The sequence below is a fragment of the Gracilinanus agilis genome, chromosome 5 (assembly GCF_016433145.1).
Source record: "Gracilinanus agilis isolate LMUSP501 chromosome 5, AgileGrace, whole genome shotgun sequence".
Taxonomy (NCBI): Eukaryota; Metazoa; Chordata; class Mammalia; order Didelphimorphia; family Didelphidae; genus Gracilinanus; species Gracilinanus agilis.
In genome coordinates, this window is record NC_058134.1 from 136,074,402 (window position 1) to 136,092,461 (window position 18,060).

Genomic DNA, 18,060 nt, shown 5'->3' on the forward strand with positions numbered 1-18,060 from the left:
TTTGTTGTATTATTTAGGGTTTATAGCATTATCTAGGGAAAGTAAGTAATTTTTAATATTTCTTTGAAACACAATTATTTGTGACTAAGAAGTTAAGCTTAAAAGATTAATTTTAATTATTTTTATTCTTTAATTTTTCTTTGTCCATATTTCATTACCCAAGGAAGAAATTATTTTAGAAACAGCCAATACCTCAGAACAAACGGCATCTAAGAAACAATTTAAGCCACTTAGTTTTCCAGTTTTACATCTGAAAACATTGTTTCAAGGACCAGAACTCCTTGAAGAATCCAACAGTGAGGACATGCATTTAGATGCAGACCCAAATTGGGAAGAAAAATATGAAAAAATGTGGGTTGAAAAGGAGAAAATGGAAGTCAAAAAGAATTTTAAAATCATTACAACTGAGTTAAAACAGGTATTTGGTGAAATTTCTACAAAGAACAAAACTGCCCATCAGCCTACAGAGGAACTACAAAATGGTTTAGAAGACAAATCAAAACCATTACAGAAAGTATCCTCAAATTTGACAAATAACTCATGTGATAATATGGGAAATGAGGAATCTGGAGGCTCTCTTGATGTAGGAGTTCAATCGTTTCCTGAAGAAAGGGAAGACAATCCAGAAAATGGCATTTTTCAGCATTTAAATCTCACTTTCGAAGAACAAGTTCATCAGTCACCTTTTAATATATGCTCAAAAAGTAGCAACCAACTCTGTCAGAATGAAAATAATTCAGAAACTATATATACTTGCAATGTAAATGAAGAGGATATTACTTATGATGTAGAAAATATAAAAATAGCCAGCTCAAGAATAGTTATGAATGAAATTAAGGAAGATGGAGCATTTGGTATGCAAATGGAAGGAAGTTTGGACAGAAATATCATAAATTTGAGATCAAATTCAGAACATTTGCTAGATCCAAGTGGTCTAGGAAGCCATTTTGGTGACCAGCTTACTGGATCTCATGATATGAAACCAATCATCCAAGATAAACTTACCACTACAACAAAATTTAATGAGAAAACCAAACTAACAGAAAACTTATTCCAGAATCTAGTCGATAGTGATAACTCTACAAACGAGCTAAGACACTGGAGACAATCCCTTCTATCTAGTGACAAAATACCAAAAATGGACCTGGATAAAGAATTAAAGCAAGATATGCAAAGATTTAAAAATGAGTTAGGAATGTTGAAAGTAGAGTTCCTGGCTTTGGAGAAAGAAAAAATACAACTACAAAAAGAGGTAGATTCACCTCTTGCCACTCTAATTCTATTTCTTTTTCTTTTTTCTTTAGTAATTTTATATAATTGACTTTTAACACTATGAAAACACTATGTTCAAATATTTGCTATTTATAAAAGATATATTTAAAATTGAATTAAAGAAAATTCATAGAAAGCCTTTTTTAATCATCCTTATTTTGATTATGTAAGTTACTCTATCAGATTCCAAAATATTTAACATATATAAATAAGAAACTATCAAAAGCAGACATGCATATTAGATTATTAGACTATATGTTGCCAAAAGAATAAGGATAAGCCAAAAGATAATTGGGGCATAGGCCTAAGAGTAATGGAATGACTTCAGGTTCTCTTTTTTGCAAGTCCTTATAATATTTAAAAGAATCAAAAGAATTTTGCTTCTATGGGTATTTTTATTAGCCAGGTGTAAGATGTTATGCCTTAACATACTGAAAATACACACCAACATTAAGAAAGTTCTAAGAAATCCACCTGATTAGACTAATACTTTCATTGTGATCCTCTATATTCACCTTTATTGACTTTACTAAAATAATTAATTTTATTCAATTTGTTTTCATTTCAAAATGAAACAAAACTTATTTTTGCTAAATGAATTAATATTTTTCAAACTATTGACTGGCTTTAGATATTATCAGATTAACACAATTCATTTAATTAGTGAATTTTAGATTTTAGAAGGGGCATTGGGAGTCTTCCAGTCAAAACCATTATCTTATGAATGAGAAAAGTTTAGGCTCAAAGAAGTTGAATCACATGGCCAACGTTTCTTGGTTTATTTGTACATTCACATGGCTTCATAGCCATTATATTTTTACAGTACAAACTTAAGATAAAACAGAGTATAGAGAACAGAGAGCCAAACTCATTCAGTTAGACCTGGGTTCAAGTCCTGCTTCTGACACATACTTAGCTGTTACCGTGGGCAAGTCAATTTACCCAACCAGGCAGCTCTTGATTACCAGGGGATAATCTGCATTTATGGAGGGAGTTTCTTCATTTGGAGCTCTCTACATCATTGAAATATTTTTCATAACCCAAATTACAAAAATACATTGTAGATACAATCTCACTTAATTGTCATAACTCTCCTAGAAAGTAAGTGTGACTCATGTTTACAGACAAGGAAACTGTAGCTCAATTGCTCTAGGTTTTATGACTAGGAAATTGCCAAGTTGATACTTAAGCCTGAAGCTTCTCAGAGCACGCCCAGTGCTACCCTCCCTAATATTTTTAAAGTATTTAATAATGCATTTTCATTCTTAGTGTATGTTCTGAATCATATGTGGAGACCCTCACCCAATGTACCAGATTCTGCTACTGGTTTATAAAAAAGTATGTATGAGTTTGACCAGTTAACTTAATATATCTATGCTTCAAGATCATCATCTATAAAATGATAACCTTAGATTAATATTTCTTCTGCCTCTAAAAAGGTTGTTTGTGTGAATGTGCACAGTGAACAGCAGTGATTTTCCAGTGTAGCAGGAGCAATGCCTAAATCTCATTCTGTTTAATTTCCTGTGTTATTAGTGTTGATCCCATGTTTCAGTGACTATGTTCAGACTTTACTACTCCCTGAACTATGAAATAAGGAATGAGAAGTGAGACATGGGATGGGAAACACCCAGCAGGTGGTAGAAAACAGAGAAATGTAATTATTTCAATCCTCAGCTTGGTTTAATCTGTTCCATTTGGGGTCAAGGGAGAAAAGGCAGAAAATGAATCTGAATGTGCCATTTTATGACTTTGCCTCTGTCTGCTAATTAAAGGGGGGAAATGGCAGAACAGCATGAAAAAGAATGAGGTGTAGAAATCAAGCCACTATTTTGAAAGTTGTGAGTAAATTTTTCTTTTGAACAAAACATAAAAACATTATTAAAAACGTTTGTTTCCAAAATAAAAATAAATAATTGAGAATAATATGGACAGTTAGATATGTATTTCAATATGTGAAAAATAAGAACATGAGAGGCAGCAAAAGGTGTAAAGGATACAGAAAGGCTTAGTTTCAAGTCCTGCTTCTCATTTAATAAGCAAGTCATTGAACATTTCAGTGTTCTAGGCAACTCTACAACTAGAAGTAGCCAGAAAGGTGCTGTGACCAGCACTGGTAGTGCTGGTATTTTTCTAGGAGCTGTGAGTATTAGTTAAATCACAGGTCTAATATTTGTCCCTAAGTGAGCACATAAATATTTTTTCAATAAAATGATAATTATAATAAGTACTAAGCTTTCCTTTTAGGTTGAAAAGGAAAAAAAAAAGCATCTACACAGTGAAATGGAAACATCGGAGGAAAGAAGTGATGAAAAATTAACTAGAAATAAGATGGTTGACAAGGACAATCAGCTGGTATCTAATGTGAAGGACAGTCAGGATGGCAAAGATGAGGAGAATAAAATTCTTGGGGATGAAATTCCAAAAATGAGCATTTCTAATTCCAAGGAAAGTTCAGCACCTGTGCATCACCTTTTAGAGGGGTAAGCCCATCAAAATATTTAACTTCTCTTTTGCATTTAATCTGTTCCATTCTGGAACTCTTACATCAGTACCCATTGAAGGAGGAAGGCAGTGTTTGTTCAGATCCACAATAATAAACAATATAAGATTGCAAGGAGGAAAGCAAGATAATGTGAAAATTTATAAATAATAAGTCCTAATGAGATATTAAAAGGTGCTTATAGCTACCCAAAAAATTAGATGAGTTGTCTTAGTAAGTAGAAAGTTCCCCATCATAGAAGTATTTAATAATGAATGAATTTAAGTGCTTAACAGGTGCCAAGCACTGTGCTACACACTAAGGATACAAATAAAAAAGACACTAAGGATACAAATAAAATAAAAAAAGTCAGACACCTTAGATTCTCAAAAATCTCACACCTGAGGGCAAGCAAAACAAAAAAGAACCATGGGAAAGCAGAGTATAAAATTGGAAGGGGTTTTCCTGCTTCTCTTTAAAAGGGTTGAACTGAGGACAGAAGAGTTCAGTGTTCTCCCAGGTTGGGAGAATTAAAAAGGAGAAGGGCCAGGTAGCACTTGCTCCCTAAGGCTCTCTTAGTGGTCATTTGGGTTCTAGACAGGATGAGGAAGACAAAAAGCCAGTTACTGCCACCTGCTGCCCCACCCAAGATATCATAAGACCAAAGGAGGATAAATGACAACCTGACAGGAATAGTCAAGAGGATTCACATTTCTGGTGAAGACTGATGATCCAAGTCAATTCAGAGTCTGAATCTGGGAGTGTTCTAGACTGACATTTAGAAAATAGGGAACTTAGAAAACCAAGTCCAAATTCACTTTCATTCCTTTGATGTCAAATAATTTAACAATAGCAGCAAATAAGCACATTGTAGGATAGTGAATTAATGTTAAGAGCAAAATTATGTAAATTCATGGCAATATTTATAAGAGCATAATTTATGTGAGAGACACTGAAGACGTGTCTTTCCCTACCTCAGTGCCTGGTCTCACACATCATGTCTTCAAAGACACACAGAAAGCCTGCCTTCTATCAAAATTCACAGATATTTTACACTCACATTTTGTACTGTTGTCTGAAGAGGCACGTAAAGGAGAAAGTGTAGATTGTTTTAGATATGAGAATGTTGGATTAATAAGTAAGGCCTCAATATGAAGGGACTTTATAGGTAGGCAGTTCAGATTTGATGCATTGCAAAAGGAGGGAGCCATTAAAGGTTTATGACCTGGAGAATGACAGGAATAAAATCTTATTTAAGGAAGGTTAGTCTGGAAGCAATGTGTAGTATGTATTATAAAGGGAAGAAAATTAACTTCCCCCATGTTTTTTCACTTAATTTACTCCATTGTTTTCTTGTCAGTTTTCAATAAGGAACAATGAAATTTTTTTTTCCCCAGCAATGATTCTGCCATGAATCTGAAATATGTCAAAAAGCCTCCAAGTGATAAGTGGATTTCAGAGGATCCTGGTATTACTTCATCATGTGAAAAGGTGAATTCCTTAACTAGTATCCTACTCCAAGTTCATGATGACAGCAGTATAAGTGAAGATCATCATAAAGGAAGGTAAAACACTACTGTATTTTCTCATGGAAAAAATAATAGCAATGTGCACTTTCTGTAGTTGTAGAAGCTTTGATGTCCTGTTTATTCTTTGTTCAGATGGTTGAGACATATATAAATAATAGCACTTTCACTGTAGCCAACTATTCACAGTAGCTAGCTATTGTAGTGAAGACAGCAGGCTCAGGCTCCCTTGTACATACACACCACACTACTTGCCACTCTTTGGCAACTGAAATTCTTTTTTCTCTAGTGTAATGAGACAGTACCAGGGATAATGCACTCCCTTTTCCTCATTGTGGTGATGGAACACAGGACAGCTATCAGTCAACAGAAATGTAGTTTCCACCATTCCTAGGCAATAGGAGAAGGAATAGCAGAGTTGGAGTCAGAAAATTAGGGTTCATGTTTCAACTCTATGATTACATCCTAGATTTAGAACCAGAAGGCACTTTGGGGATCATATTGGCCAGCCTCCTCCTCTTAGAGATAAGGAAAATGACTAAGAGTAGTGGTTTGCCTAAGGTCACACGGGTAAAAAGAGGCAATATCGGGCTCTCCTTTTCACTGCTTCACAATACTCTATTGACATTAGCAGTGACACCTAAGGGGACATATCACACATTGTAAAATGGGCACAATAATATTTGCATTATCTAAAGGATTGTTTTAAGGAAAGTTCTTTGTATATCATAAAGTGCTATAGAAATAGGAACCATAATTATTCATTCAAGAAATATATTTCTATTCCATACTGAACAGTCTGTTTATTATTACTATTTTCATAACAGTCTTCATTTTTGAAATAGGTCATATTTATGGAACTGCTTAGCAACAGAGATGGAGACAAATATGGGGATATGCTTGGGTATACAGTGTACACTATTTAACTTCTGTTCATGTAGTAGGTGATTAAGCTCTGAGGAAGCAACAGAACTCATTTTCCTAACCTAGAATGAGAGTTTACTTGCAAATGCTTTTTCCACCTCTAATTTGTAGGAGATTCTCTGATTAGGTCTCTGATATTACTATATCATTTTATTATAAAAATACCAAAAAGAACCAACCATTCTTAAATAGAATTTATCTCTGAAATGTATTATTCTATTTAATCACATTTAAGCTTGATACTTCAGTACTTCAGAGGATCTGTCTGATCTCATCAACATAAGTAGTCTTTCTAGAGGGGAAGATCATGGCTTCTCATCCTGGCAGACTAATGTCCATTCCTTTCATACTGACTGGGAGACTTGTTTAAAAAGTATTAATCACATTCAATGTGAAGAGCCTCATGTCAGTTCTTGGGAAAAATAGAAAGGTGAAGAAGAAATTGTTTCTGACCACATGAAGCTTATGCTATAGTGGAGAAAATAGGTCACACAAAAAAATCAGTCATATTATATCTCAAGTTAAGACTTTTTGGCTTATAGATTTATTTTGAAAATAATCCTCAAGCTTTTTATTGATGTGAAGAAATTCAAATGTTGCTTAAGAAATATTATTTTATTTCTTTTGAAAACCTTTCAAGAGATGAAAATGAGAATATATTATGTTATGGTTAGGAGATTAAGTACTATTATATTTATATCTGCTCTGATTAGTTTTAACCATGTACAAAAGTATATGATTTTCAAATTGGCACGTATTAAACAATTGCAATGATAACACACTTTATATGAATTTTGTCTGTTTACCATTTATATTAAAAAGAATTATCTTTTTTCTTTTAGGCCTGGAAATGAAACATTGAATGAAACAAATAAGGTACTATAAAAAATAGCAGAAATATAATAGAGTTGGAAAATAATGCATGCTTCAATGAACAGATAGAACTCTTTTTGCATTATAAAGTATAGGAGTATTTAATCTGAAAATAGATACTTTTAGAAATTGTCTTCTACTAAAATGAGTCCATTGTGAACTGAAGAAAAAAAGTATATTGCTAGATTTGCCTTTCTTTTCCCCCATAAATAAAATGAACACTGTTTATTATCCTTAATAAATATTGTGACTGATAACTTTTCATGAGATTTCTAAACAAGTCCAGCTTATAGGCAGCTGGTGGCATAGTGGTTAGAGTCAAGAAAACTTGAGTTTGAATCCTTCCTCAGGCACATCTACATTATACTACAAATCACCTCATCTCTCTTAGCCTCTTTCCTCATCTGTGCAATAATTAAGAGAAATGCTTATCTCTCTCACATGGTTATCTTAAGGATACTAGGAGATAATGTAGGTAAAGTGCTGCAGGAACCTTAATATCCACATTGACCATTGTTATTTTTTAAAGTTTTTATTATTTATAGTACTACTCTGTATTTTGTAGGACAAAGGACACATGGATGCAGATGATCTTGATGACCTTACTCAGTCTTCAGACACAGCTACACTAGATGATGATTTGCCTCCCTCCAACTATAAGAGTATTATATTATTGATTGAACAACTTAGTATTGATTGTAAAGGTAAGAATATTTTAAATTTCCCAACAGAAGACCTACATTAATTAACAATTAAATAGAAACCAAAGATATGTGTATATATAAGAGGATATCACTGAAGTCCTGTTCCATAATAGAATAGAGGTGGCTTTGGGTTCTTGGAGGCTCTGATAGTGGAGGCTAATCTCTGGTCAGCCTTGCCAAGCAGAAGAGGATTACATTGGCTTCCTGGTGATGGATATTTCAGCCACAGAAGTTATCAAGGATGACCTTCTATTTATTTCAATTCAACAACAATTTACTAAGCACATACTGTGTATCAAACACACAAAACGTAGATGAGACAGAGATGGGGCCAAAGGAAAGGAAATGCTCATCTGTCAGTCTGTTTCTAAGGCAACTCTTTTGAAGTTTCATTGTATTGTATCCTACTCATTGTATTCATCAGATTAGGAATAATGCCACAGAGCTGGATAGAACTCATTTCAGGGGGCTGCATCTGGCCCGCAGGACATAGTTTGTCCATCATTGTCCTAGAGGAATATGGCTTACAGAGATGACAATAGTACAAAAAATTACATAAACATTTGATTTCAGTCAGATTGCTACATGAGGTCCAAAGGAGGAGAGAACATTAATGACTAATCAATATACTGTGGATGTAGCATTTGAGTTGTGCTTTACAAGTTGTGCTTTACTCAGTAGGAGTAGATCATGGGAGTATAGGGGGAGAGAGTGAGCATTTCAATCATGAAAGTGTGAGCAAAGAGGCAGGAAAATGAGAGACAGTGAGAAATCCAGTTTTACTGGACAGAATATAGCAGTAATAAATCTGGAAAGACGGTGTTAAAGAATTATAGGGGGGGGGGCAGCTGGGTAGCTCAGTGGATTGAGAGTCAGGCCTAGAAACTGGAAGTTCTAGGTTCAAACCCGGCCTCAGCCACTTCCCAGCTGTGTGACCCTGGGCAAGTCACTTGACCCCCATTGCCCACCCTTACCAATCTTCCACCTATGAGACAATACACTGAAGTACAAGGGTTAAAAAAAAAAAAAAAGAATTATAGGGCAGCCTACCTTTGTATCTATAGACAGGCCACTTAAATTTGGAGTTTCAGTTTCTTAGTACATAAAATAAAGATACTTCACAAGGCTGTTGTGGGGAACACATTTTGTAAGCCTGTGTTTGCTATATTAATTAATGTAAGTTATTATTAATATTGAATGTGACAATAAGGTTTATGAATCTTACTTGGTTGGTAATAGAGAACCACTAAAGATGTTTGAGCAAAAGAGATTGATAGAACTAGATGCATAAAGATATCAGGCAGTAATCTCTTTGATGAAAAGAATAACCAGAAGGAGAAAAGATCTATTTGCACAAAAATATTTATACTAGCTTTTTGTGGTGGCAAAGAATTGGGAACTGGAGGGATGGCCCCCACCTGGGGAATGGCTGAACTAGCTGTGTTAATCATATGATTATATTGGAATACTATTGTAATGACAACCAGGATGATTTCAGAAAATCCCTGAAATACTTATATGAACTGATGCAAATTGAAGTGATAAGAACCAGGAGAATATTTTACACAATAACAGCAATACTGTATAATAATCAACCATGAAAGAATTAACTATTCTCAGCAATTCAGTGATCCAAGACTTCTAAAAGACTCATGATGAAAAATAATATTCATATCCAAAGAAAATTGATGATGTCTGAATGCAGATCAAAGAAAGTATTTTTTTCTTTTTTTCTTTTTTTTAAACATTTATTAATATTTGTTTTTAACATGGTTACATGATTCATGCTCCTCCTTTCCCCTTCACCCCCCCGCACTCCCCCCACCCATGGCCGACGCACATTTCCACTGGTTATAACATGTGTCATTGATCAAGACCTATTTCCAAATTGTTGATAGTTTTTAACTTTTTTGTGTGTGGCATTTTTTACTCTGTTTGCTCTCTCAATAACACTAGTATGGAAATATGTTTTGTATGATTGCACATGTATAATCTCTATCAAATCGCTTACCATGTCAGGGAGGGAGAAGAAGGGAGAGAATCTAGAACTTAAGATTTAAAACTTAAATCTTAAAGATTTAAGACTGTTAAACATTTACAGTTAAAAATTGTTTTTATATGTAATGGTATAAAAAGATAAAATATTACATTAAGTGCCAAAAATGTGAACAATTTCATAATTTTTCTGCTAATTTTTATAATTCTTTTTGTCAGCATTGCATATAGGATAGTGTGACATGATGTCATGTATACTTAGGTTCATATTCTGCTATATTCACCTCCTAGCTGTGAGAATCTCAACAATTTCTTTGACTTCTCTGTGTCTCAGTTTCTTCTCTTACTTTGAATCTTTGATCCTGTAATTTCACTTAACTGTCACCTTTACCACCCACTATCATCAGCAAGTTTACCTCAAGCATCTATGTTTTCCCCCAAAGCTTTGCAGCTTCACCTCTGTAAAAACCCTGAAATGTATGAAGAATTGAAAGTTGTCAAGGGAAACCAGATAATCCAACATGTTAAATCTTTAACTTGATATAACACACATTTCTAACCTTGAATTAGGTATATTTAGTTATGTCTTTCTCTGCAAAATAAAGTACCTGATTTTGTGGCAGCTGTTTTCCTTAATGCTCAGATGATTTTTTTTCACTTTCCTTTGGTGTCTCATATATTAAAGTTTGCAGAAGTCTGTCTAATGAATAAATGAAGATAGAGGTTATTATAAGAATGTTACATATTGGGGGCAGCTAGATTGAGAACCTGGCCTAGAGATGGGAAGTCCTAGGTTCAAATCTGGCCTCAGACACTTCCTAGATGTGTGACTGGGGGCAAGTCACTTAACTCAAAGTGCCTAGCCCTTACCACTATTCTGCCTTCGATCCAATACACGGTATTGATTCTAAGATAGAAGGTAAGTGTTTAAAAAGAAAAAAATTATTAAAAAAAGTTTAAAAGAATGCTTCATACTGATTTATATTATAATTCTATGAAAAGCAAGCAGTGTTTACACATGATTGTGGGTAAGACATATTTATGATATTTATAAAATAATTCTGTATATTTATAATATATAGATAATACATGTATTATCTGCTTTGTTAATTGTATTTATCCTACCCAGAATACAAATTATAATGTTTATTTTTCACAAATATTTTTCTAATATTGTGAAGAATTCTGAGGTTTCAGATATTTTTTAAAACAGTAATTTATAACTTAGAGGTACTTTTTAGTTGTCCACAATGTCCAATGGGAAGTAGATTCATTTCAAATTCAATGTGTAAACTATTCACAAAATAATACTTTGATGTATGCTGCCCAAAATTCCTTAGTATTTATATGTGGATACCATTTCATCAATGCCAGAGTATCTGAATTCTAAGTGTACTACTACTTTAAAAAATTTTAAATACTCATTTTAGAATTTTAAAATACTTATAGCTTCAGTTTCTTAATGTGCAAAATAAGGATACCTTTTTTACAGGGTTGTTATGAGGAATAGATTTTATAAGCCTGCCTGTGTTTGCTATATTAATATGAGTTATTATTAATATTAAATGCTAGGATATAATATATAATTTTACTTGGTTGATAATATAATTTTTATCTTAAATATGTTTAAATTAATATTTTATTTGCTTGTGTTTCCTCTATACAGATTCTATTAGCCTTTTGAAAATTCAGGATGCAGTTCTTACATATGAACGATCATTAGAACTTAAAAAAGGACGTTGTATACTACTTGCAGGAAAAGTTAAGAGTTTGGAAAACAAGATTACTGTTCTACAGGAAGAATTATCAGAAACAAGAGAAATTAAATCCCAGTTAGAACATCAAAAAGTTGAATGGGACAGAGAACTCTGTAGCCTCAGGTATGGAACCTATAAAGTCTCAAAAACTTTTCTGTTACGTTGGAGCTTTGTGGAAGAGGATTTGAAGTTTGTAGAGCAAAAATGACACATCTTTAAAATAATAATTTAATGAGCCCTACTTAATCCTTTTTATTCTGTGGAGTATTCCTATTTGGAATAATTTCTAGTTTGAGTGCCCACTATACTATCATTACATGGTGTTACTTTTTAAAGGACATATATTGTATTTCAAATAATAAGCATTTATCAAATATCTTCTGACCAAGCACTGTTCTAGGCACTGGGGCTACAGAGACAAAAAGGAAATGCCCTCAGGGAGTTTATACTCAATCTGAAAATATGACATGTAAATACAATAAATCCAGAGTAATTGAGGTGGATAGGTGAACAGGAGCATTGTTTTTAAAGGAAAGTGCTAGCAGCTGGGGGAAGGAATCAGGAAAGCCTTCATGTAGAAGGAGCTATTTAAGCAGAGTTTTGAAAGAAACATTGAATTCCAAGAGGTAGAAGGTAGGAGAGGGAGGAGCAGGAGTACATTCTAGGCATAGAAGACAACCAGGACTTAGGTATAGAGTTAGAAAACAGCATTTTGTGTGAGGCCTAAAAAGGCTAATTTGCCTGGACTATACAATGCAGGAAGAAGAATATTTAATGAGGTTAAAAAGCAATTTCCATCACTAATATACAGTAAACTTGTTTATTCAAATTCCTCAACAAATTTAATCATCTCCGCCCATATGCAGAGCACTTTATGAAGCTCTAAGGGAGATAAGAAAAAGGCTGTGTTGGGCTTAGCTTACCATCTCATGAGCTCTAATGTTTCTCTTGGTGATCTCATCTGCTCTTCTTGGCTTCACTTGTCCTCCCTTTGGAGATGAATTCCAGGTCAAGGTGTCCGTCCCTTGCCTCTCTCTTGAGCTATATTCCTGTATCACTAATTGCCTTTGGGGCCTCTCAGACTGGATGCCCAACATGCATCTTGATCTTACCATGTCCAGGGCAGAATTATCTTCCTCCTGAGCTCTCCCCTCCTCTGAATGTCCCTGTTACTCTCAGGGATACCACCTTCTTCTCATTCACGCAGGCCTGCCACCTTGAGAAGATCCTCAAGCATGTCCTTGTCCTTCCTCCTGTTCAGTCTGTTGCCACGTATGGTTGTTTCTACCTTTTTAACATCTCTCATTTCTATCTCCTCACATAGCCCACACCATCATTTCCTGGGCCCTCACAGCCTCTTAGATTATGACAATAGCCTTCTAAACACATTCTCTGCCTTAAGCCCTTCCACACACCAATCCATTCTTCATCCAGCTACCCAAGTGGTTTTTCTGAAGCAACATCTTACTATTTCTTTGCCCCTGATCTTTTAGTTCTTGTGGCTCCCTATACCCCTCAGATCTAATAGAGCCTCCTCTGGCATTCAAAAGCCCTTATGACCTGGCTGCTTCCTGCCCTTGCAGTTTCTTACTCTTCACTTCTCTCCCCTGACTCTGCGTTCCAGCAGTATTAGCCTACCTGATGTTCTCCAAATGGACTTTCCCATCTCCCTTCTTTTGCCCCAAAGGCTGTCCTCCTTGCCTCTGGAATACTCTGTCCCCTCAAATCTACCTCTTAGATTCCCTAAAGATAGCCCAGATACCTTCTTCAAGAGACTTTTCTCAGTTCCCATAATCTACTCATGCCTTCTTTTCTGAGATTACCTTGCAGCCACTCTGTCTATCAGTAATTGGTATTTACCTACCTATTTACATGTTGTTTTCCCCATTTAGAAAGGAAGCTCCTTCAAAGCAAGCCTGGTACCTCCCCTGCTTAGTAGCACAGGACCCCACACATAGAAAGCACTTCATAAACATTTGTTTGCTAACGGTCACCAACTCATTGGAGGAGAGACTTTATCCACAAATAGCTTATATACCATTCTTCAGAAACTCTCTTACCTTTCCTAAGGAAGCATTTTGCAATGATTTATCTGCCACTTTCAAAACTTCTAAAACTTTTTAGCTAATCTTTTCTATTTGCAATAGCAGAATCATTCTCTATCATTCTAAACCAACATTATTTAGAGTTAACAATTTTCATTCTTTTATTTTAATAATTTAATTGTCTCACCATTTTCCATTTTCTAAGTGAAGTTCATAATAACATGGCTTCAAAAAGACAGAAGAATCCTGTACGTTTCTGAAATATTAGAAGTAATAAACCTAACAAATTAATGGAAGTTGATTGTTCTCTTTTGTTTTTCCTGTAAATCACTTCAAATTGTGATTGCCAGTCGAGAGAATTATCTTTTTGAGTATGAATAATATGGACAAGACTTTTTGACTCACCAGTCATTTTGCCCCAGATAGGAGGCAGTCTACATCAGAAATAGAGTGTTCAAATCCTAAGAACAATGGTGAGAGCAAACTGACTGGAGGAGTTCTGTGCTGAACTAATGGCATGTATCTTAAAAGTTAAAAAAGAATCTTGAAGATTAAATTTTCAATTTCTTCCTCACAGAATTCACTGCATTATGTCCCCTTAAATCTGTTAAAATTTTAAGTGAATTTTCAAAATATAGCAAGACAACTTGCGATTATTTTTTGCATGAAGAATTAAGTCAAATTTAAAGATTCAATAGTAATGGTGAAAATAGATGTGAGAAATGTAGAAATAATTTCCTCACCAAATTTTGGTCAGGAATTTTATCAACAGGCCCTTCTAAATATTTTGCCAAAGTCATTAAAATGTATCAAAACTCAGGAATTTTGAAAAAAAAGCCATTCCCTCTTGTCCTGTGGTAAACATTTGAAAGCTAAAAAGTCTTGTCCATATTATTCATACTCAAAAAGATAAAAGCAAAAAAGAAAGAAAATTGATTTATGTATCCAGATTGTTGAATTTCTATCCAATGAATGAAGAAAGACAAAGCACATAAAGAACTATATGATACATTTTTTGACAGAAAGGTTAATACCCTGAAGTAACCTGGATATAGAAATGTGTTCATGTCTCATTTCTTACACATCCTAGCTGTGTGACCCAGGCAACTATATAAGGCTTTAAATTATAGAGCAATGACCAATCTCTATCAATAGAGTGAGTTTCATGACAGTGAGCTCCCTAAATAAATCTGCCCCCCCCAAATTAATGTTTTATTCCTTTAAATGTCCAGATAAATATACCTAAATAACATTATAATCCTTACTTCTACTGAATTGTGATTTTAGGTTTACACTGAAACAAGAGGAAGAAAAGCGATTGAATTCAGAAATGCTATTTAAAAAAATCAGTGAGCAATTAAGAAGAAAAGAAAAACAATATATTAAAGAAGTGGAGCTAAAACAGCAACTTGAACTCACTCTTCGGTCTCTCCACCTAGAACTTAGAACAGTAAGAAATAATTTGAAACAGGTAAATGGAAATTTAAAAATCAATCTTTCTAGCTTTTCTTTAAAAAATATTCATGAGTTTACAGGGAATGGGGATGTGGATGCTTATAAAGCTTTTTTTATCCTAAAAAAGTTCAGTTGTATTTATGTCTAACATAATTAAGTTGAGTTTAATCATTCATAAATATATATTAATTAATAAAGAAAGTTTCAATTTTTAAGCATTTGTATGTAAAATGACAGGCTACATAGCCATGGAAAAGATAAGTTGCAGTACTTTCTTTTTTTTTTTTTTTTAAACCCTAACCTTCTGTCTTTAGGACAATACTGTGTACTGGCTCCAAGGCAGAGGAGTGGTAAGGGTAGGCAATGGGGTTCAAGTGACTTGCCCAGGGTCACACAGCTGGAAAGTGTCTGAGGCCAGATTTGAACCTAGGACCTCCCGTCTCTAGGTCTGACTTTCAATCCACTGAGCTACCCAGCTGCCCCTTCAGTACTTTCTTTTTAAAGTGTCTCACGGTAGAAAAGCAGTCAATTGTAGAGTATAGAATTGTCCTCAAATCCAAGAAGACCTGGGCTCAAATGTTGCCACTGATAAATCTTGACTAGTATGACTTTGGATGAGTCATTTTACTTGACTCCAAGCCAGAAGTGTCAAACTCTCCCCAAAAGCTTCTCACAAAACTCGATCCCACTACTCCAGACAACTCTCTAAGACTATAAGGTTACAGAAAAGGTGACAATCTAAATTGGTAGAGGGAGGTTCCTCAACTGAGAATTCTCTAGACCAATAAAATCACACATTCAGTCCCCTTCTTTGTCCCTTATATTCCACTATACCTCATCTTTTAGTCTTTCAGGAAAGTTTATTGTTCTCTAGGAACTTCAGCTCTTCTAAAATTAAGATTATCCAATCCGCTCTACATGGGAGAAAGGCAAAGTTTTATCAGGCCAGAGTACTGGACTAAATGTATTTATAATATGAAACTCAATAAGAATGAATGTAAAGTCTTACACTTAAGTACAAAAAATTATTTTCACAAGGATAAATTGTGGGAAATATGATTAGATAGCATTTTGTCTGGAAAGATAGAGGCATTTTAATGAACTTTAAGTTTAATTCAAGTCATCAATGTTATTTAGCAATCAAAAAGCAAATGTATTTTTGGATTGCATTAAGAGAAGCATGACTGGGAGTTCCGGGTTAAGATGGTGGCAGAATAAGAAGCAGCTCTTAACCTCTCCTGACCAAAACACACAAAACTCCTTAAGGGGACATAAAAACAAGTCCAGACGAATGGAGGAACCCCACAACAGGGCACAGCGTAGAAGGTACGTGGAATTGAGGCATTTCCATGCTATAAAAGGGTGAAACAGCTCTCACTAAATCGCGGGCTGAGCAACCACCCCACCCCCTCCCCCTCCACACACAACACCTATAGCGCTGAAGCCAGTTAAAAAGAAATACAGCAAGTTTGGGGCACTCATTGAGTCATTGGCAGCTCCGGAGCCTGTTCCTGAGAGCAGCAAGATTTAGGACCCCAAAAAGCTAACGAACGCACACAAAATCTGAGAGCTGGAGCAGGTTGCTGAGAGCGGAAACAGGGCGCAGAATGTGGCTCAAAACGCAGACGCGGGCGGAGGCATGGGTGGAGGCAGACACAGCCACAAGCTAAAGCTCTGAAACCCTGAGTGGGGAACCAGCGTAGACGGGTATACGATTGTGGAAGCAGCGCCCTGAGACTTGTAAAGAAACCTCCAGCAGAGGATCAAGCAAGGGGGTCCACCAGGGGGCTTGACCTTGGAAAAAACCAGAACTCAGACCTCAGGAGCCAAAAGACCGCAGAGAGACCCTGAGCATGAGGATAAACCTGAGAAGCTGCTGGGCTAATGATGGCTACCCAGAATCAGGAAGTTCAGAAGAGAAAGATTAACAACAAGAAAAAGAAGTCTTTAACACTCGACAACTTTTACACAGAGAAAATCCAGACAACCAAAGCAAACAGAGGAGAAAAACAAACAAGCATCCGGACCCTCCTCAAATAAGGAAAACTCCTCACAAGCTATGGAAGAGTTCAAAACTGAGATTCTGAGGAAGATGGAAGAGATATGGCAAGAAAATAACCGTTTAAAAGGTAGAATCTTGCAATTGGAAAGTGAGGCTCAGAAATCAAATGAACTGATAAGCAAATTGAACCATATTGAAAAAGAAAACCAAAAGATCATAGCTGAAAAGCAGTCCCTAAAGGCTAGAATTGAGCAATTAGAAGCTAATGATCTCTCAAGACAATAAGAACAAATTAAACAAAGTCAAAAGACTGAAAAAAATAGAAGGAAACATGAAATATCTCAATGAGAGAGTGACAGACCAAGAAAACCGGCCTAGAAGAGACAATTTGAGAATAATTGGTCTTCCAGAAAAACCAGAAATTAATAGAAACCTGGACTCCATACTAACAGAAATAATTCAGCAAAATTGCCCTGAAGTCCTACAACAAGAGGGCAATATAGACATTGAAAGGATTCATAGAACACCTGCGACATTTGACCCAGATAAGAAAACACCCAGAAATATAATTGCCAAATTCAAGAGTTTCCAAGCAAAAGAAAAAAATCTTACAAGAAGCCAGAAAGAAACAATTCAAATATCAAGGAGCACCAATCAGGATCACACAGGATCTGGCAGCCTCCACACTAAAAGATCGCAAGGCTTGGAATACGATATTCAGAAAGGCAAGAGAGCTGGGCCTGCAACCTCAGATCAACTACCCATCAAAATTGACTATATATTTCCAGGGGAAAGTATGGGCATTCAACAAAATTGAAGAATTCCAGGTATTTGCACAGAAAAGACCAGGGCTAAATGGAAAGTTTGATATCCAACCACAAAAATCGAGAGAAACATGAAAAGGTAAATAAGAAAGAGAGGGGAAAGAAAGAAAACTTATAATTTTTAAATTTGCCTTTTTAAGGGCCTCAGTGAGATCTAATTATCTGTATTCCTATGTAGAGAAATGTTATGTATAATTCTCT

General features: G+C 35.2%; 1 protein-coding gene across 2 annotated transcripts in view; it reads left to right on the plus strand.

Moving 5' to 3' along the window:
• Nucleotides 1–18,060, plus strand: part of ANKRD26 (ankyrin repeat domain 26) — a 77,645-nt gene that overhangs the window by 19,031 nt on the left and 40,554 nt on the right. For both annotated transcript variants that reach the window (XM_044679524.1, XM_044679525.1), the window contains 7 exons: nt 164–1,252; nt 3,520–3,755; nt 5,152–5,319; nt 7,047–7,080; nt 7,643–7,781; nt 11,443–11,656; nt 14,866–15,049. In XM_044679524.1, coding sequence (XP_044535459.1) covers nt 164–1,252; nt 3,520–3,755; nt 5,152–5,319; nt 7,047–7,080; nt 7,643–7,781; nt 11,443–11,656; nt 14,866–15,049 — 2,064 coding nt within the window. The remainder of the gene's footprint in view (nt 1–163; nt 1,253–3,519; nt 3,756–5,151; nt 5,320–7,046; nt 7,081–7,642; nt 7,782–11,442; nt 11,657–14,865; nt 15,050–18,060) is intronic.